This window comes from Strongylocentrotus purpuratus, unplaced genomic scaffold, assembly GCF_000002235.5.
Source record: "Strongylocentrotus purpuratus isolate Spur 01 unplaced genomic scaffold, Spur_5.0 spur5_contig_867, whole genome shotgun sequence".
In the NCBI taxonomy this organism is placed as follows: domain Eukaryota; kingdom Metazoa; phylum Echinodermata; class Echinoidea; order Camarodonta; family Strongylocentrotidae; genus Strongylocentrotus; species Strongylocentrotus purpuratus.
The window spans coordinates 2,181,618-2,199,636 of NW_022145576.1; the positions used below are offsets into that span (position 1 = coordinate 2,181,618).

General features: G+C 40.6%; 2 protein-coding genes and 2 long non-coding RNA genes across 4 annotated transcripts in view; 3 read left to right on the forward strand and 1 right to left on the reverse strand.

Moving 5' to 3' along the window:
* The first annotated feature begins 4,324 nt into the window (after positions 1-4,324).
* Positions 4,325-5,367, forward strand: LOC115920215. Its single transcript, XR_004062261.1, has 2 exons — positions 4,325-4,530; positions 5,257-5,367. It is a non-coding gene; the product is annotated as an uncharacterized LOC115920215 (long non-coding RNA).
* A 1,482-nt stretch (positions 5,368-6,849) lies between these two features.
* On the forward strand, positions 6,850-12,240 carry LOC115920062. The gene has a single exon (XM_030975017.1). The coding sequence runs from the start codon at positions 6,850-6,852 to the stop codon at positions 12,238-12,240; it is 5,391 nt and encodes a 1,796-aa protein (XP_030830877.1).
* A 4-nt stretch (positions 12,241-12,244) lies between these two features.
* On the forward strand, positions 12,245-14,087 carry LOC115920216. The gene is made up of 2 exons (XR_004062262.1): positions 12,245-13,250; positions 13,977-14,087. It is a non-coding gene; the product is annotated as an uncharacterized LOC115920216 (long non-coding RNA).
* Positions 14,088-14,182: 95 nt separating this feature from the next.
* The window catches only part of LOC115920212 (zinc finger protein 271-like), a 34,631-nt gene continuing 30,794 nt past the window's right edge, over positions 14,183-18,019 (reverse strand). Inside the window, 1 exon segment of the mRNA XM_030975482.1 lies at positions 14,183-16,895. Coding sequence (XP_030831342.1) covers positions 14,248-16,895 — 2,648 coding nt within the window. The 3' untranslated portion in view covers positions 14,183-14,247.

The window sequence follows — 18,019 nt, forward strand, 5'->3', positions numbered from 1 at the left end:
TGACCTTGACCTTTACCTCATGACCCCAAAATCTAATCAGTTCATCAGCTCTGCAAGTAACATACATGACCAAAGTTTGGCAGGAATCCATCAATCGGTTGTTCAGATAACGCGATCACGAGCTGTTTTTGCATACATAATGTGCGCTGTGACCTTTGACCTCGTGACCCCAAAATCTAATCAGTTCATTGGCTTTGCAAGATACATACATGACCAAAGTTTGGCAGGAATCCATCAATCGGTTCTTCAGATAACGCGATCACAAGCTGTTTTTGCATACATAATGAGCCCTGTGACCTTTGACCTTTGACCTCGTGACCCCAAAATCTAATCAGTTCATCAGCTCTGCAAGATACATACATGACCAAAGTTTGGCAGGAATCCATCAATCGGTTGTTCAGATAACGCGATCACAAGCTGTTTTTGCATACATAATGAGCCCTGTGACCTTTGACCTTTGACCTACGTGCTCCAAAATGTAATCAGATTGTTTTCCTATAGTGATACACACTATCACTAAGTTTGAAGTTTAAATCTCCAGTGGTTCTTGAGATATCATGATAACAATCTCAATGTATGGAATTTCATAAGTTGACCTCTGTGACCCTTGACCTTTGACATACGTGCTCCAAAATCTAATCAGATCGTCTTCCTATGGTGATACATACTATCCTTAAGTTTGAAGTTTAAATCTCAAATGGTTCTTGAGATATCGCGCTAACAAACTCAATACAAGGAATTTCATAAGTTGACCTCTGTGACCTGTGACCTTTGACCTACGTACTCCAAAATCTAATCAGATCGTCTTCCTATGGTGATAAATACTATTCCCGAGTCTTAAGTTTAAATCTTAAATGGTTCTTGAGATATTGTGATAACGGTCAAACGGGACGGACGGACGTACGGACGGACAACCCGAAAACATGATGCCTCCGGCACCACCTTCGGTGGCGGAGGCATAAAAAGATATGTTTAATTCAATATTTCACATGTATGTACAATTTGTTATTATTTCATTACAGTCTATACTTATGTTTATATACTGTTATAATAACTGTATTATTCAGGGCTTCCTAGAAAAGCAGGTCCACTAGCAATCTTCCAGGGGAACTGAATAAAATTACCCTGTTGAAAAAGATCATGAAAAAGATCATGAATAAATAAATAAATATTACTTAAGGCCCCTTTGTACTACTTGTAGCTCATGTAGAAAACAATGCCTAATCGGTGACCATTGGTCCCCCATGATCCTCTTTTTCTTATGTTAATTGAGAGCTGAGTTGATAAGATAGCCACCTGTCAGTGACCACTCTGGATGGTTTAATCCCTCCTAGCCTAACTAGTACAGACAGCCTTTAAAACAGACATAGAACAATCTCATAGAATAGGACGCGCATGAAACCCAAGTACAACTTGGGTTTAGTGTGAGCCCTATATCACAGGGTTTTATGTTATCCCAGGGGTCTCAGTCATGTAGAAATAATGTAAGCATGCGTGACCACAGGTTTTTCGGACACGTACCCCCTAAACGAGGATTTCTTCTAAAATGACAATTTCACATGGTTTTTCCCCCACATTAACACCAGAGACGCCAAGTTCAAAGATCGGCAATGCGTGACATTTTAATTTTTCGGTATACAGTAGCCTTTTTTCTAAATCTAGCACGCGCGACGTGCTTGAGAGCATTTCCAGACCCTCCAATTAATGCGTGATGTCACGCCTAATGCGTGACACTTGGTAGCTCTGTAACACCCTTAACAGGTTTTACTCCAAAACAAGTATTGCAAAATTGTAACCCCTCGAGTGAGCATTTTCAAGTGCGATAGGGATTACCATTTAAGTTGTTGACAATGTAAAATAAATCAAACTGCACTTTTTATGTAAAATTCACAATATGAAAATGTATTTCAATAGAGAAGCAATAACATCAACCTGTACAGGTTTAATGCACAGCCATCAGCCCATAAGTCCTTTCTTTGAAAAAAAGAAGTACATTTCAAATTTGATCTATATATATAAATACGTACATGTAGGGTTTACAAAAAGTACACAATATACAATGAACAGCTACTATTTTACTATTCAAAACAAAATATAAATTTATAGCCCGGTAATACCTGAGGAACACATGTACAAATTTACCGGTAGGCAAGCGGCAAGTCGGAGTCGGGGTCTAGAAAAATAGCCCTAAACGTGTACAGCAGGATTTTGAAAAAATACTCTTTTTCTTCAAAATAGACATTTTAAACCCCTTAACGCGGCACCACCCCAGACCCCATGACTTATACAAGCCGATCGCCTGTCTGATTATCAAGACATTTATGATTGTAAATCAAAATTTCAAAAACTGTTTTCCTAACGTTTTTTATAGCACGACAGTCTATTGGGGTAAATGAGTATGGTAAAACCCTTCACTCAAAGATGATTACTTTTCTGAGGCACTTCTTGATCACTTAGAAGCCCAATTTTTTTAGGGCATCAATTTCACATCATATCACAGACACTGATAATGCTTAGAGCCATGCATCTCAGATTTAACATTGTTAAACAATGCCTTTAAGAACCCTTTTCAGAGAAAACCCTTTCTTACAGTGTGAACTGTGTCTTTGTACGTGCTCAATGAGATTGCATTTCTGCCTTTTCTAGCATTGGGTGCATTTATATGGATTTTCTACTGTATGTGTTACTATATATGACAATTGAGTACACTTTTCATTGAAAATGTTATCTTACAGTGTGAACATTCATATAATTTTTCTCCTCTGTGTGTAGGCATAGTGAGATGAGAATGAACTTTTCTGAGAAAATCCTTTCTTACAATAGCAACATTCATATGGCTTTTCTCCTGTGTTTGTTAGTACGTGACGATTGAGTTTACTTTTCTGAATAAATCCTTTATTACGATATCAACATTCATATGGCTTTTCTCCTGCGTGTGTTAGCATATGACGATTGAGTGCACCTTTCTGGGAAAATCCTTCCTTACAATAGCAACATTCATATGGCTTTTCTCCTGTGTGTGTCAGTATATGATTGAGTGCACTTTTCCGTGAAAATCCTCTCTTACAATAGCAACATTCATATGATTTTTGTCTTGTGTGTGTTCGTAGGTGTCTGATGAAATTACCTTTGTGAGGAAAACTTTCCTTACAGTGTGAACATTCATACGGCTTTTCTGTTGTGTGCGTTCGAAGATGACGTTTAAGATTATTTTTGTGGGAAAATCCTTTCTTACAATAGCAACATTCATATAGCTTTTCTCCTGTGTGTGTTAGGAGGTGCTGGGTGAGATAGCTTTTCTGAGAAAACCCTTTATTACAGTGTGAACATTCATATGGCTCTTCTCCTGTATGTGTTAGATGACAATTGAGTACGCTCTTCTGAGAAAATCTTTTCTTACAATGGCAACACTCATATGGCTTTTCTCCTGTGTGTGTTAGGAGGTGCTTGGTGAGATGGCTTTTCTGAGAAAACCTATTATTACAGTGTGAACATTCATATGGCTTTTGGCCTGTATGTGTTAGTAAATGACGATTGAGTTTACTTTTCTGAGAAAATCCTTTATTACGAAATCAACATTCATTTGGCTTTTCTCCTGTGTGTGTTCGTATATGACGATTGAGTGCACTTTTCTGAGAAAATCCTTTCTTACAATAGCAACATTCATGTTGCTTTTCTCCTGTGTGTGTTAGGAGGTGCTGGGCGAGACTTCTTTTCTCAGAAAATCCTTTCTTACAATAGCAACATTCATATGGCATTTCTCCTGTATATGTGTAAGTAAATGAATATCGAGTGCACTTTTCAGAGAAAATCCTTTCTTACAGTATGAACATTCATATGGCTTTTCTCCTGTATGTGTTAGTAAATGAATATTGAGTGCACTTTTCTGAGGAAACCCTCTCTTACAATAGCAACATTCATACGGCATTTCTCCTGTGTGTGTAAGTATATGACGATTGAGTGCACTTTTCTGAGAGAATCCTTTCTTACAAAAGCAACATTCATATGGCTTTTCTCCTGTGTGTGTTCGGAGATGACAGTGAAGACTAATTTTCTGAGAAAATCTTTTCTTACAGTGTGAACATTCATATGGCTTTTCTCCTGTATGTGTTAGTAGATGACATTTAAGGAGGCCCTTCTGAGAAAATCCTTTCTTACAATAGCAACATTCATATGGCTTTTCTCCTGTGTGTGTTAGGAGGTGTTGAGTGAGACTTCTTTTCTGAGAAAATCCTTTATTACAGTGTGAACATTCATATGGCTTTTCTCCTGTGTGTGTTAGGAGGTGCTGGGTGAGATTTCTTTTCTCAGAAAACCCTTTATTACAGTGTGAACATTCATATGTGTAAAGGCACTTCATACACCGTGCGGTTGTAATTGTCTATTTGGCATTCCATAATTTTATCGTCTGCGAAGATTGTAATTTTTGGCCCAAAACTGGGGCGCGTTATGGCGATGGAAAAGGAATTGCATCGTTAATCGGCATATTATTTATGCCTGCCTGAGACTTTGGTAACAAGTGGCACAGTGGTAAGCATAAATAGAACTTTTAGGTTTAATTTCAAGAGAACTCGCTCAGTATGCATACAGCAATCAGTGTTATCCTACTGTAGAACTTCAATAGCTCGTGTATCAGATTGATGCATTGTACGCATAGTGTGCAGGTCTTTGTGTAGTACTATAATTATGAAAATTTGTTTGTATGGAAATATACAGAAACTCTTAATCAGTATCGAATTTATTGTGTAATGATAACTCAACTAGATTAAACTCAAACCTCAGTCCTGAGGAAATAAGCACTCAAATACGCCAAAACTTGATATAAGATGGTTGACATTACATTTATTGCTCACATAACATTTTTGCAATTACATTGTCTATTTAAGCTGTTTTCGACACCCATTGTATACAGTTAAATACGTTTACAAATATTCCTTATTTGTAGGATATCAGTTTAGAGTTTATTTCTAATTTTCACAACACTTAGTGTATTAAATACTGGACAGTATTGCTATTATGATAATTTAAGTCCAATTACTTTAAATTGAAGTTAATTGTTATTCACCTTAGTATAATGTTTAGACTCATAATACAGTGGAACCTTATTATTAAAGGCACTGATGTGGCAGACTTTACCTATAACAATGTATCTTCTCTCGTCCCAAGTGCCTCGTTATAATGCAGTTGCACTGTAACATGCTTTGATATGATGATATACTTATGTTGGATTTTGTTCATTTGTTTGTTTGTTTATAGTTTTTACGGGAATCTAAGGAACAAAGTGAATCAGCAAGCCAAAGAGTCAGCTTTGACCATGATGAAGAGACTAGATTCAATAAAGCTGTTTTGACTATTGTTTACCCAGTATGAGAACACGTGCGAGCTTTCGTTTGTTTGTCGTCGTAGTCCGGGCAGGCACAGTAAAAACACTTCCAACGTAGCGTCAAAATGGCCTCATCATCATCAACAAGCCTGATTATCAAGATGGAGCCAATAAATAGACGCTAGACATTTGAGTTGAGTTCAACATGACATTTCAGCTGGATGAACCTACGAACATACATATGTAACTACGTTTGGCGACGAGCACAGGATATATGCTAGAGATCAGCTAGAATTGCACCATAACGCATGAATCTCAGAATCTGAGTGGATGTTGATGGATTTTGATTTGGATTGTGAAACGATGTTGTGATCCAGTCATTTCTCATATGTCTCAATAGTTCGAGGTATGTAGAGCTGTGTATGGACGCTATGCAGTTTGATCTACACTAATGTTACAGTTACAATGAATTATGGTTGCAATGCAGCAGTGTCATCGATTTATTATTGAGGTGTATTATGGACACTAAGCTGGAATCGGCCACAATCGTTATTATACACTGTTATAAAATACGTGGCTTTACCATAATTTGCACCAGCAGTTGGCATGCAGCCATAATGTAACAGGACTAAAGCCCAGTGTAGATGTTAGCGGATCAGCCAAGCCCAAGTTCAAGACTATTCTGTGTCACCCTCTCGTAGCAGCCCTAGCATAATTTATGAACTAGCCTAATCCAGCTGAAGTCCAGCTTGAACAACAGCCCGGGAATCGGCCCGGTCAAGCCATACAGCCCGGGAGCCAGCGTGGTTTAGTCTTGTACAGTCCAGGTCCAGCCAGGTTTGAACTTGAAGCATAAATCAAGCCAACAACATTGAATTTATAAATGAAACATTGGATCTGAACTTGATGAAATAAAAGTAGTTAGAACCAGAGCTATAAAAGGCTCTGTGAAACTTCAAGACTCTTGATAACAAATTAACAGAGGTCAAGTAAAAGTTGAATTTTAATAACTATTTCATGTATAGTAGTCTATTGAAAAGTGTTTCCAATATGATTCTGCAAATACTGCATGTTTTGTTTGCAGGTAGCCAGCATTAGTTTTGTGCTCAAGTGACAAGAAAGTTAAAGGTGTAATTTCATTACAAAGTGATATTGACATCGCAGTTCAGAGTCAAGCAAGGAAGGAATATGTGGCGATGTTGAACTTTATCGCATGATCGCGTGGTCTGCATTCAAGCCCTTTTGATAAGCGAATTTTGAGGCGTGCGTAAAGGCTTTATTGGGAGATGTAAAATCAAATTACTATGGAGTATTTGTAATTGCATTAGCAAGAAGCATTTTAAGCGGTTTTACATTGATGAGGTTGGTAGGCTTAGCGCTGTAGCTTTGCTTAAATTGATGTTTGATTTCACTCTAGTTGCATGACAATTTAATTTGGTCAATTTGCTGTACAAGGTGCAAGTGCATGGTTTAGCATAAGAGGCCAGCTCCTTATTACACTTCTGTTGTGTCAAAGCCAATTAAACATGGCAGATTCAAGAAAGTCATCAAGGGAGAGGCAGCCCACGGAAAAAATGGCCGCTCTTCAGGCCTCTGAAGAATCAAAGACAGAGCGGAAGTTTTTCAAGATGTATGGCTCCCTTAAGGCCACAGTAAAGGCAGCTAGAACAATCATTAAGACAGAGACAGAAGAAGGTCCCATCAAACAACAGATATCCATACTGGAAGCTGGAGAGAGGGAATTGATGGAAACCTACGAGATTTTGAGGAGACACAAGGTCCCCATAAGAGAGGCCACCACGAGGATGGACCGTGCCAACGCAATGGTCAGAGATAGCCTCAACGCCTTGGAAGAAGTTCTGGGATCCCTAGAAGGTCCTTTTGACGCCGAGGATCGGAAGCAGATAGCGAAAGAATTCTTGAAACAAGAATATGCTTCATCGGTCTTCAGCTCAATTTTAAGCGAAATGGACCAAGGGGTTGAAACCAGCCAACTGCGTGGAGCCACACCAGTAATTGACATTGATAGCAATCCTGGACAGCCTGTAGAATCTCGTAACACACCATCACTTCTTCCTCAAGACAAAATGTACCCAGGAGTTGGAGTAAACCAACCACCTGAAGGTATTCAAGGGCAGTCAGCAGAACCTCCTGCCAAGACGTCATCTCCTTCCCCTCAAGATGAGATGGGCCCAGAGTTTAGAGTAGGCCAGCTACATGATAGTCTACCTGATTCGCATGTGGAACCTCGTGACAAGACACCACTACAGCCGCCTCAGACAACGTCGGTTGACGTCCAGGGCTTATGTAAGGCTTTAGCAGAGATGTACCACACAAGACTTCCGATGCCAGTGCCACGCACCTTTAGTGGGGATCCGCTCGAGTTTGTAGAGTTCGACAAAGGTTTCAAGACTTTGATCGAAAACCGTGGCATACCACCAACAGAGATGCTGTATTATCTGAAGCAGTACCTGACTGGTCCGGCAAGGGAGGCCGTGGAAGGTTTCTTTTTCGGGGACTCCAAAGAGGCATATGATGGGGCATGGAGGTGCCTTCGACAGAGGTATGGTCATCCTTTTAATATCCAACAAGCGTTCCGGAAGAAGCTAAGTGCTTGGCCGAAGATATCCTCCAAAGATGCCATAGGTCTTCAGAAGTTTGCGGACTACTTAAAGTCTTGTGATGATGCTATGCCATATGTCACTGGCCTCCAGGTGCTAAACGACTGCTATGAGAATCAAAAGATGATAGCCAAACTTCCAGACTGGCTGATTAGTAGCTGGAATAGGGTGGTATCAAATGAGTTGGAAGGCGGCAGCTATCCTTCATTTTCTAAGTTTGTGAAATTTGTTGCTAAGGAGGCAAGGATAGCCAACAATCCCATTTCTTCTCTAGGTGCCCTGAAATCTGAGGACTCTCAAAGAGAATCAAGTCCCAAGACCTTCAAGATCAAGCGAGAAGCAAGAAATAAAGGATCTGCTTTGGCTGTCAACACCAAGGAAAGTGCCAAAGGCAAGAACATCCCAAACCAAGTCAAGAAGGCTCCAAAACCTTGCTGCCTGTGTAGTGAAACTGGACACAAGTCCGAGGACTGTGACAAGTTTTTGGCCAAGCCACTTTCTGAACGCAGGAAGTTTGTTCAAGAAAATCATGTATGCTTTGGTTGCTTACAGAAGGGGCATTTTTCTAAGGCATGTAAACAAAGGCTGAAGTGTAGTACATGTGGTAAGCGCCATCCCACGGCTCTTCATGAGGAAAACCCTACGATAAGAGAGGACAATGCGCACAAGAGTGAAGGAGCTTCTAGGGACAGGGCTACGTCTTGCCAAGTCCGTTCTGGAAAACAAGCTAGCACTTCGATGATTGTACCAGTGTGGGTCGCGGCAGAACAAGCACCATCGTCAGAGATTCTGACTTACGCCCTCCTGGATACCCAGAGTGATTCATCGTTCATTCTAGATGAAGTAGCGCAAGCCCTGAATGCTAAGCAGCAACCCATACGCTTAAAGTTATCTACTATGACTTCGTCATCGAACATTGATTGCAGCGTGACCTCAAGTATCTTAGTTAGAGGTATGATGTCGCCCTCCCAGCTCAAGATAGGAAAATGCTATACGCGTGACTTCATACCGACTGATAGAGAACACATCCCAAGCAGAAGTACTGCTGAGAAGTGGACTCATCTCCAAGATGTTGCAAGAGAGATGCCAGCACTTCAGAGATGCGAAGTCGGCCTACTGATAGGCTATAATTGCCCAAGAGCTCTGACACCAAGACAAGTAGTTACTGGTAGCGATGTAGAACCATTTGCTATTCGAACTGACCTCGGCTGGAGTATTGTTGGCTTTGCCGAAGAAGAGAATGCCATGGACTTCAGTAGCCAGTGTGGGAGGGTTTCTACTCGCGAGATACCATTTCCGAAGCCAAAGGAGATCATAGGGTTGCTTGAGGCAGATTTCGCAGAGGACAAATCGCCGGACAAAGCATGCTCTCAGAATGACCTACAATTCTTGAAACACCTTGAGACCAACATTGTACAATGCGAGGATGGTCATTTGCAGATGCCGCTGCCCTTCAAGACCCGGCCAAACCTTCCAAGCAACAAAAGGTTGGCAACCGTTCGATTCGAACACCTCCATCGAAAGCTTAAGAAGGACGAAGCATATAGAGACAACTATACAAGCTTCATGACAGATATCATAAATGGTGGCTTTGCAGAACAAGTAGAGACCAAGGCGCCGCCTGGAGAAACAAATTACATACTACATCATGGTGTGTATCATCCAATGAAGAAGAAGATGAGAATAGTGTTTGATTGTTCCGCGAAGTACGGCGGCACCTGCCTTAACGATCATCTGCTCAAGGGACCGGACATGATAAACTCATTGGTGGGAGTCCTTTGTCGGTTCAGGAAGCACAATGTAGCAGTGCTATGTGATGTTGAGAAGATGTTCTTTCAGTTTAGGGTCGCTGAGGATGACCGAGACCTCCTGCGCTTCCTGTGGTTCCAAGATAACGACATCAACAAGGAGCCAGTGGATTATCGCATGAACGTCCATCTTTTTGGTGCCGCTTCTTCGCCAGGTTGCGCCAATTATGGCTTAAAGTATCTGGCTAGACATTGCAGCAATGAATTTCCATTGGCATCTCGTTTCGTCGAGCGCAGCTTCTATGTGGATGATGGGCTGGTGAGTGTATCCAGTGAAGAGGAAGCCATTCAGTTGGCCAATGAAGCCAGACAACTTTGCAGCAAGGGTGGCTTACGTCTCCACAAGTTTGTTTCGAATTCTAAGGCAGTTCTGGAGAGTCTGCCAAAGTCTGAGCGTGCCAGTGATGTCACTGACTCAAACTTGGATTTTGAGGATCAAGTAGAGCGTGCTCTGGGGATAGTTTGGAATGTGGCCACGGATGCCTTTTGTTTCAGAATTTCCCTGAAAGAGAAACCAATGACATGGCGGGGAATTCTGTCCATAGTCGCATCCCTTTATGACCCTCTCGGATTTGTGGCTCCGGTCGTTCTCGATGGCAAGAGAATCCTTCAAGAAATGTGTCGTAGCGGGCTTGGGTGGGATGATCCAGTACCCGAGAACCTGCAATCAAGGTGGGAGCAATGGTGTAAGGAAATCCCGCAGCTAGAGGAGCTAAGAATACCTCGGTGTTATCATCCTGCCGAGTTTGGTGATCCTGTAACAGTGCAGCTACACCATTTCTCGGATGCCAGCAAGTCTGGTTATGGCCAATGCTCTTATTTGCATCTTGTTAACCAGAAAGGAGAAGTTCACTGTTGTCTGATCTTCGGCAAATCAAGGGTTGCGCCAACCAAGGTGGTTACAATTCCCAGGTTAGAGTTGACAGCGGCAGTTGTGTCAGCTAAGGCGCACTCTATGTTGAAAGAAGAGCTAGAGTATCATGATGCCGAAGATTTCTTCTGGACAGATTCCCAAGTAGTCCTGGGATACATCCACAATGATGCGCGGAGGTTCCACACGTTTGTTGCTAATCGAGTCCAGCTAATCAGAGATAGGACTTCTCCCGACCAATGGCATTATGTCTCGACTGATCAGAACCCTGCTGACCATGCTTCCAGAGGATTGAGCGTAAGTCAGCTGGGTAGCACAAATTGGTTCCAAGGACCAAGCTTCCTCTGGGAGAAAGACTTTGCAGTAGGAAGTATCTCTCCGACACTCGCCGTTGGGGATCCGGAAGTGAGAGCAACCAACCTATCGACAACTACTCATTCGGAACCGTTGAACCTCCTCTCGCGCCTTACCAGGATCTCTAGTTGGAAGATGATGATCAAGGTATTGGCTCGTCTACGGATGGTAGTGAAGGGAGCAAGACAAGGTTCCTTAGTTCGTGAGAGAAAGGACGCAGAGCTGTTCATTCTGCGGTTAGTTCAACAGGAAGCTTACCCTGAAGAAATCAAGGCTCTGACGTCGGACAAGACCGTTAAAACGACAAGTACCATCCATGACCTTGACCCAATAATCCTTGATGGGATCATGCGAGTGAAGGGCAGACTTGGCGAACTATCGACAGAAGTGGCTCACCCTGTTATCCTGCCCAAGCGTAGCCCTATCACTCGGGCGATTATCCGCCACTTCCATGAGGATATCGAACATCAGGGTCGAGGAATGACGCAGAATCACCTGAGAGCCAATGGATTCTGGATTGTAAACGGATCTAAAGTCGTTGCAGAGGTATTGCGAAAGTGTGTGTCATGCAGACGTCTTCGTAGGCCTCAAGAAGAGCAGAAAATGGCAAACTTGCCAAGAGATCGAGTAGAACCTTCGGCTCCTTTCACGAATGTGGGTATGGATTGTTTCGGTCCTTTCTTTGTAAGGAGAGGTCGTTCTGATATTAAGCGATATGGGCTTATATTCACATGTCTCTGTTCAAGAGGTATCCACATTGAGATGCTCGACGACATGACTACCGACGCATTCATCAATGCTCTCCGCTGTTTCATAGCAATTAGGGGAGCTGTCCGACAGATTAGGTGCGACCCAGGCAGTAACTTCGTAGGAGCAAGAAACGAGCTCCAATCTGCATTGAGAGAGATGACTTTAGACCAAGTGAATACGTACCTTGCAGACCAGCAATGTGAATTTGTCTTCAACGCCCCTCACTCAAGTCACGCAGGTGGCGTGTGGGAAAGACAGATTCGAACCGTCAGAAGTGTCTTAAGGGCTACCATAGACCTGTGTCCAGGAAGACTCACAGACTCCGCTCTTCGTACCTTGTTTTACGAAGCCATGGCAATCGTCAATAGCCGACCGTTAACAGTGACCAATATGAATGACCCAAGTGCGGATGCACCTCTCACGCCAAACCACCTCCTTACTCTGAAGAGGACGGTTCCGTTGCCCCCTCCTGGGCAATTTGTGAAGGAGGATGTGTACACGCGTAAAGCCTGAAGGGTTCAGTTCTTACTGGAACAGTTCTGGTCAAGATGGCGGAAAGAGTACTTGTTGGGACTTCAAAGACGACAGAAATGGACGATGCCCAGACGGAATTTACAAGTGGGAGACATTGTATTGCTCACTGACGATGAAGCTCCGCGTATGAAATGGCCAATTGCGATGGTCGCAGAAGCCACTCCTGATGAAGATGGTCTGGTCAGACGGGTACAGGTGCGCGTTGGAACGAAAGACCTTGACAACAAAGGTCGTCCAAACAAGAAGCTTGCCGAATACTGGAGGCCGGTTCAGAAGCTCGTACTGCTTCTGGAAAAGGTACCTCCATAGAGCAGGTATGTATGTACACTTGAGATTGTTTGGAGCGGGTACAAATGTTTGACCTTGCATTTGCACATGTACTTCGTTTTCTGGTACAGTTTAAAAATTTAGGACTCAAATTCTGATCTTGTTTGCTGCGAATTTTAGATACACAGCGCTTAAATATTGTCGCAACCTTTAAGCTTGCCTTACAACCTTTGCAGTGTGTGTTATAATCTTTTACAGCACATGTTATAAACGTGCATTGTTTGAGTTCCGCATCATCACTTGTGCCATTCTGGTTTGATCAAGCTATTCAATTGCCATGTTATTCGTGTTGTAGATTGCAAGTGTACCAATTTACATGCAAGAGGTGTATGGAGTGCTTGCTTAAAAATTTCCATATTATGGTCACATTATTTCACATGCACCACTTATGTAATACTAGTAAATGCATTTTCATATATATGTAAGTGTACTCATGCATGTGATTATGTTACCAGTGAAGGCAATTTTGGTGGGAGTGTAAAGGCACTTCATACACCGTGCGGTTGTAATTGTCTATTTGGCATTCCATAATTTTATCGTCTGCGAAGATTGTAATTTTTGGCCCAATACTGGGGCACGTTATGGCGATGGAAAAGGAATTGCATCGTTAATCGGCATATTATTTATGCCTGCCTGAGACTTTGGTAACAAGTGGCACAGTGGTAAGCATAAATAGAACTTTTAGGTTTAATTTCAAGAGAACTCGCTCAGTATGCATACAGCAATCAGTGTTATCCTACTGTAGAACTTCAATAGCTCGTGTATCAGATTGATGCATTGTACGCATAGTGTGCAGGTCTTTGTGTAGTACTATAATTATGAATATTTGTTTGTATGGAAATATACAGAAACTCTTAATGAGTATCGAATTTATTGTGTAATGATAACTCAACTAGATTAAACTCAAACCTCAGTCCTGAGGAAATAAGCACTCAAATATGCCAAAACTTGATATAAGATGGTTGACATTACATTTATTGCTCACATAACATTTTTGCAATTACATTGTCTATTTAAGCTGTTTTCGACACCCATTGTATACAGTTAAATACGTTTACAAATATTCCTTATTTGTAGGATATCAGTTTAGAGTTTATTTCTAATTTTCACAACACTTAGTGTATTAAATACTGGACAGTATTGCTATTATGATAATTTAAGTCCAATTACTTTAAATTGAAGTTAATTGTTATTCACCTTAGTATAATGTTTAGACTCATAATACAGTGGAACCTTATTATTAAAGGCACTGATGTGGCAGACTTTACCTATAACAATGTATCTTCTCTCGTCCCAAGTGCCTCGTTATAATGCAGTTGCACTGTAACATGCTTTGATATGATGATATACTTATGTTGGATTTTGTTCATTTGTTTGTTTGTTTATAGTTTTTACGGGAATCTAAGGAACAAAGTGAATCAGCAAGCCAAAGAGTCAGCTTTGACCATGATGAAGAGACTAGATTCAATAAAGCTGTTTTGACTATTGTTTACCCAGTATGAGAACACGTGCGAGCTTTCGTTTGTTTGTCGTCGTATTCCGGGCAGGCACAATATGGCTTTTCTCCTGTATGTGTTCGGAGATGACGTTTAAGATTATTTTTCAGAGAAAATCCTTTCTTACAATAGCAACATTCATATGGCTTTTCTCCTGTTTGTGTTAGAAGGTGTCGGTGAGACTTATTTTCTGAGAATACCCTTTATTGCAGTGTGAACATTCATATGGCTTTTCTCCTGTGTGTGTTAGGTGTTGGGTGATACTTCTTTTCTCAGAAAACCCTTTCTTACAGTTTGAACATTCATATGGCTTTTCTCCTGTGTGTGTTCGGAGATGACGTTTAAGAGTACTTTTCAGAGAAAACCTTTTCGTGCAGTGTGAACATTCATATGGCTTTTCTCCTGTGTGTGTTTGTAGGTGTCAGGTAAGAGTACTTTTCAGAGAAAACATTTTCTTGCAGTGTGAACATTCATATGGCTTTTCTCCTGTGTGTGTTAGGAGGTGTTGGGTGATACTTCTTTTCTGAGAAAACCCTTTCTTACAGTTTGAACATTCATATGGCTTTTCTCCTGTGTGTGTTCGGAGATGACGTTTAAGAGTACTTTTCAGAGAAAACCTTTTCGTGCAGTGTGAACATTCATATGGCTTTTCTCCAGTGTGTGTTAGGAGGTGTTGGGTGAGATTGCTTTTCTTAGAAAACCTTTTCTTGCAGTATGAACATTCATATGGCTTTTCTCCTCTGTGTGTTAGGAGGTGTTGGGTGAGACTTATTTTCTCAGAAAACCCTTTCTTACAGTTTGAACATTCATATGGCTTTTCTCCTGTGTGTGTTAGGAGGTGTTGGGTGATACTTCTTTTCTGAGAAAACCCTTTCTTACAGTTTGAGCATTCATATGGCTTTTCTCCTGTGTGTGTTCGGAGATGACGTTTAAGAGTACTTTTCAGAGAAAACCTTTTCGTGCAGTGTGAACATTCATATGGCTTTTCTCCAGTGTGTGTTAGGAGGTGTTGGGTGAGATTGCTTTTCTTAGAAAACCTTTTCTTGCAGTATGAACATTCATATGGCTTTTCTCCTGTGTGTGTTAGGAGGTGTTGGGTGAGACTTATTTTCTCAGAAAACCCTTTCTTACAGTTTGAACATTCATATGGCTTTTCTCCTGTGTGTGTTAGGAGGTGTTGGGTGAGACTTCTTTTCTCAGAAAACCCTTTATTACAGTGCGAACATTCATGGGGCTTTTCTCCTGTATGTGATAGTTTATGACGATTGAGTACACTTTTCTGTGAAAATCCTTTCTTACAATAGCAACATTCATATGGCTTTTCTCCTGTATGTATTAGTATATGTTGATTGAGTACACTTTTCTGAGAGAATCCTTTCTTACAATAGCAACATTCATATGGCTTTACTCCTGTGTGTGTTCGGAGATGAAGATTGAGTTCATTTTTTTGTGAAAATCCTTTCTTACAATAGCAACATTCATATGGCTTTTCTCCTGTATGTATTAGTTTATGACGATTGAGTACACTTTTCTGAGAGAATCCTTTCTTACAATAGCAACATTCATATGGCTTTTCTCCTGTATGTGTTAGTATATGACGATTGAGATCATATTTCCGTAAAAATCCTTTCTTACAATAGCAACATTCATATGGCTTTTCTCCTGCATGTGTTAGTAGATGACAATTGAGGAGGCTTTTCCGAGAGAATCCTTTCTTACAGTAAGAACATTCATGTGGCTTTTCTCCTGTATGTATTAGTATATGTTGATTGAGTGCACTTTTCCGTGAAAATCCTCTCTTACAATAGCAACATATATACGGCTTTTCTCCTGTGTGTGTTAGGAGGTGCTGGGTGAGACTTCTTTTCTCAGAAAATCCTTTCTTACAGTGTGAACATTCATATGGCTTTTCTCCTGTGTGTGTTAGGAGGTGCTGGGCGAGATGGCTTTTCCGAGTAAACCTTCTATTACAGTGTGAACATTCATATGGCTTTTCTCCTGTATGTGTTCTGAGATGACATTTAAGATTATTTTTCTTAGAAAATCTTTTCTTACAATAGCAACATTCATATGGCTTTTCTCCTCTGTGTGCTAGTAGATGACAATTGAGTACGCTCTTCTGAGAAAATCTTTTCTCACAATAGCAACATTCATATGGCTTTTCTCCTGTGTGTGTTAGGAGGTATTGGTTGAGATTTCCTTTGTTAGAAAACTTTTTCTTACAATGTGAACATTTATACGGCTTTTCTCCTGTGTGTGTTAGTATATGAGAATTGAGTGCACTTTTCTTAGGAAATCCTTTCTTACAATAGTAACATTCATATGGCTTTTCTCCTGTATGTGCTAGTATATGACAATTGAGTGTACTTTTCCGAGAAAATCCTTTCTTACAATAGCAACATTCATATGGCTTTTCTCCTGTATGTATTAGTTTATGACGATTGAGTACACTTTTCTGAGAGAATCCTTTCTTACAATAGCAACATTCATATGGCTTTTCTCCTGTATGTGTTAGTATATGACGATTGAGATCATTTTTCCGTAAAAATCCTTTCTTACAATAGCAACATTCATATGGCTTTTCTCCTGCATGTGATTTCAAGTGGAGAAGGGGATGAATGGCCTGACATGATCTCTTACTGCAACATGGACATTGATGTAGCTTTTCTCCAAAATGTATCCTCAGATGAATGTCGAGTTGATCTTTTGTGGAAAACACCTTGCCGCAATGTGAAGAAAGATGAGATTTACCTCCACTGTTGATTGACGTTCCACGTTCTACCGTCTCTTGTCCGTTGTCAACAATATCACCTGGTGGCGAGAACAAGAAAGCTCATGTCATCGAAACCTCAGATATAGTGTTAGAAATTACATGAGTGTCCTGTCACTTCAAATTGAGAAAGAAGTTTTTGGATTATTTTCTGAACTTGAGAAAGATGAATATGCCAAAATGGGTTCAAGCATGTAGGCCGTCTAATTGGTCAAATGACACCACATGACCATGCATCTTTGTTTCCAATCATGCCTACCATGCAATAAAAGTTCCCATCAAATTCTTGGACTACCATCTGGTTCCATCTACTTTTTAAATAATTATATTAGGGACATATCACATACATGTAATTGCCTACTAAGATTTCATAATAATACACAATATTTCAGAGGTGTTTTTTATTTTATTTGTAGTGGTCACCCCTAAATCGGTTACGGTAAGTGGATGCAAAATAGACAAAAGACAAATGGTGATTGGCAAGATGCACTTTTTTGTCTTATTACTTGTTTGGAAAGAGTGGGCTAACGGACATGCTACAAGCTTAGCTATAAAGATGCCTGAAGTCTGACAATGAATGAGTTAAAATCTGCATGAACTGAATTATATCAAAGGAAGCAGATTACAGTGATAGGTCCTGATCCAGGGTTGGCATATTTCCCGCTTCGGAGGCTTATTTCCCGGATGCTGGGAAATAAGCGGTATTTACCGCTTTTTACCGGGAAATATATTTTTTCACTCACTTGTTCATAGGGATTGTTCAATTTTGAACATAATAACAATGTTGGTGAGTATGGTTGCTCTGGTATGCACTATTTGTGTGTGTGTGTGTTTGTCCGTTATTATGAAATGCTGGAAAAAATACAGCAAAAAGATCCCAAATATACACCTAATCTAGATATGATGTTCTTCATTAAAGATATTTTATTGAATGAAAAGAAGTGTGAAATCATGGTTATTACATCAAATTGTTAACGAAGGTCATTTGATAAAATCAATATCCAGATAAATGGAATCCCTCTAAAAACTGTTAAGACAATGAAGTATCTAGGAGTTATTTTAAAGAAGAAAATGAATTGGCAAAATCAAGTCACACACGTAAAGAAAAAAAACGTTATCCAGTATATATTGTTCAAAACGTGCGAGACCATATATTTCGCAAGAT

Bases quoted from the DNA above. Each gene is read 5' to 3' on its own strand.
- LOC115920062 (XM_030975017.1), top strand. From the start codon at position 6,850: ATGGCAGATTCAAGAAAGTCATCAAGGGAGAGGCAGCCCACGGAAAAA.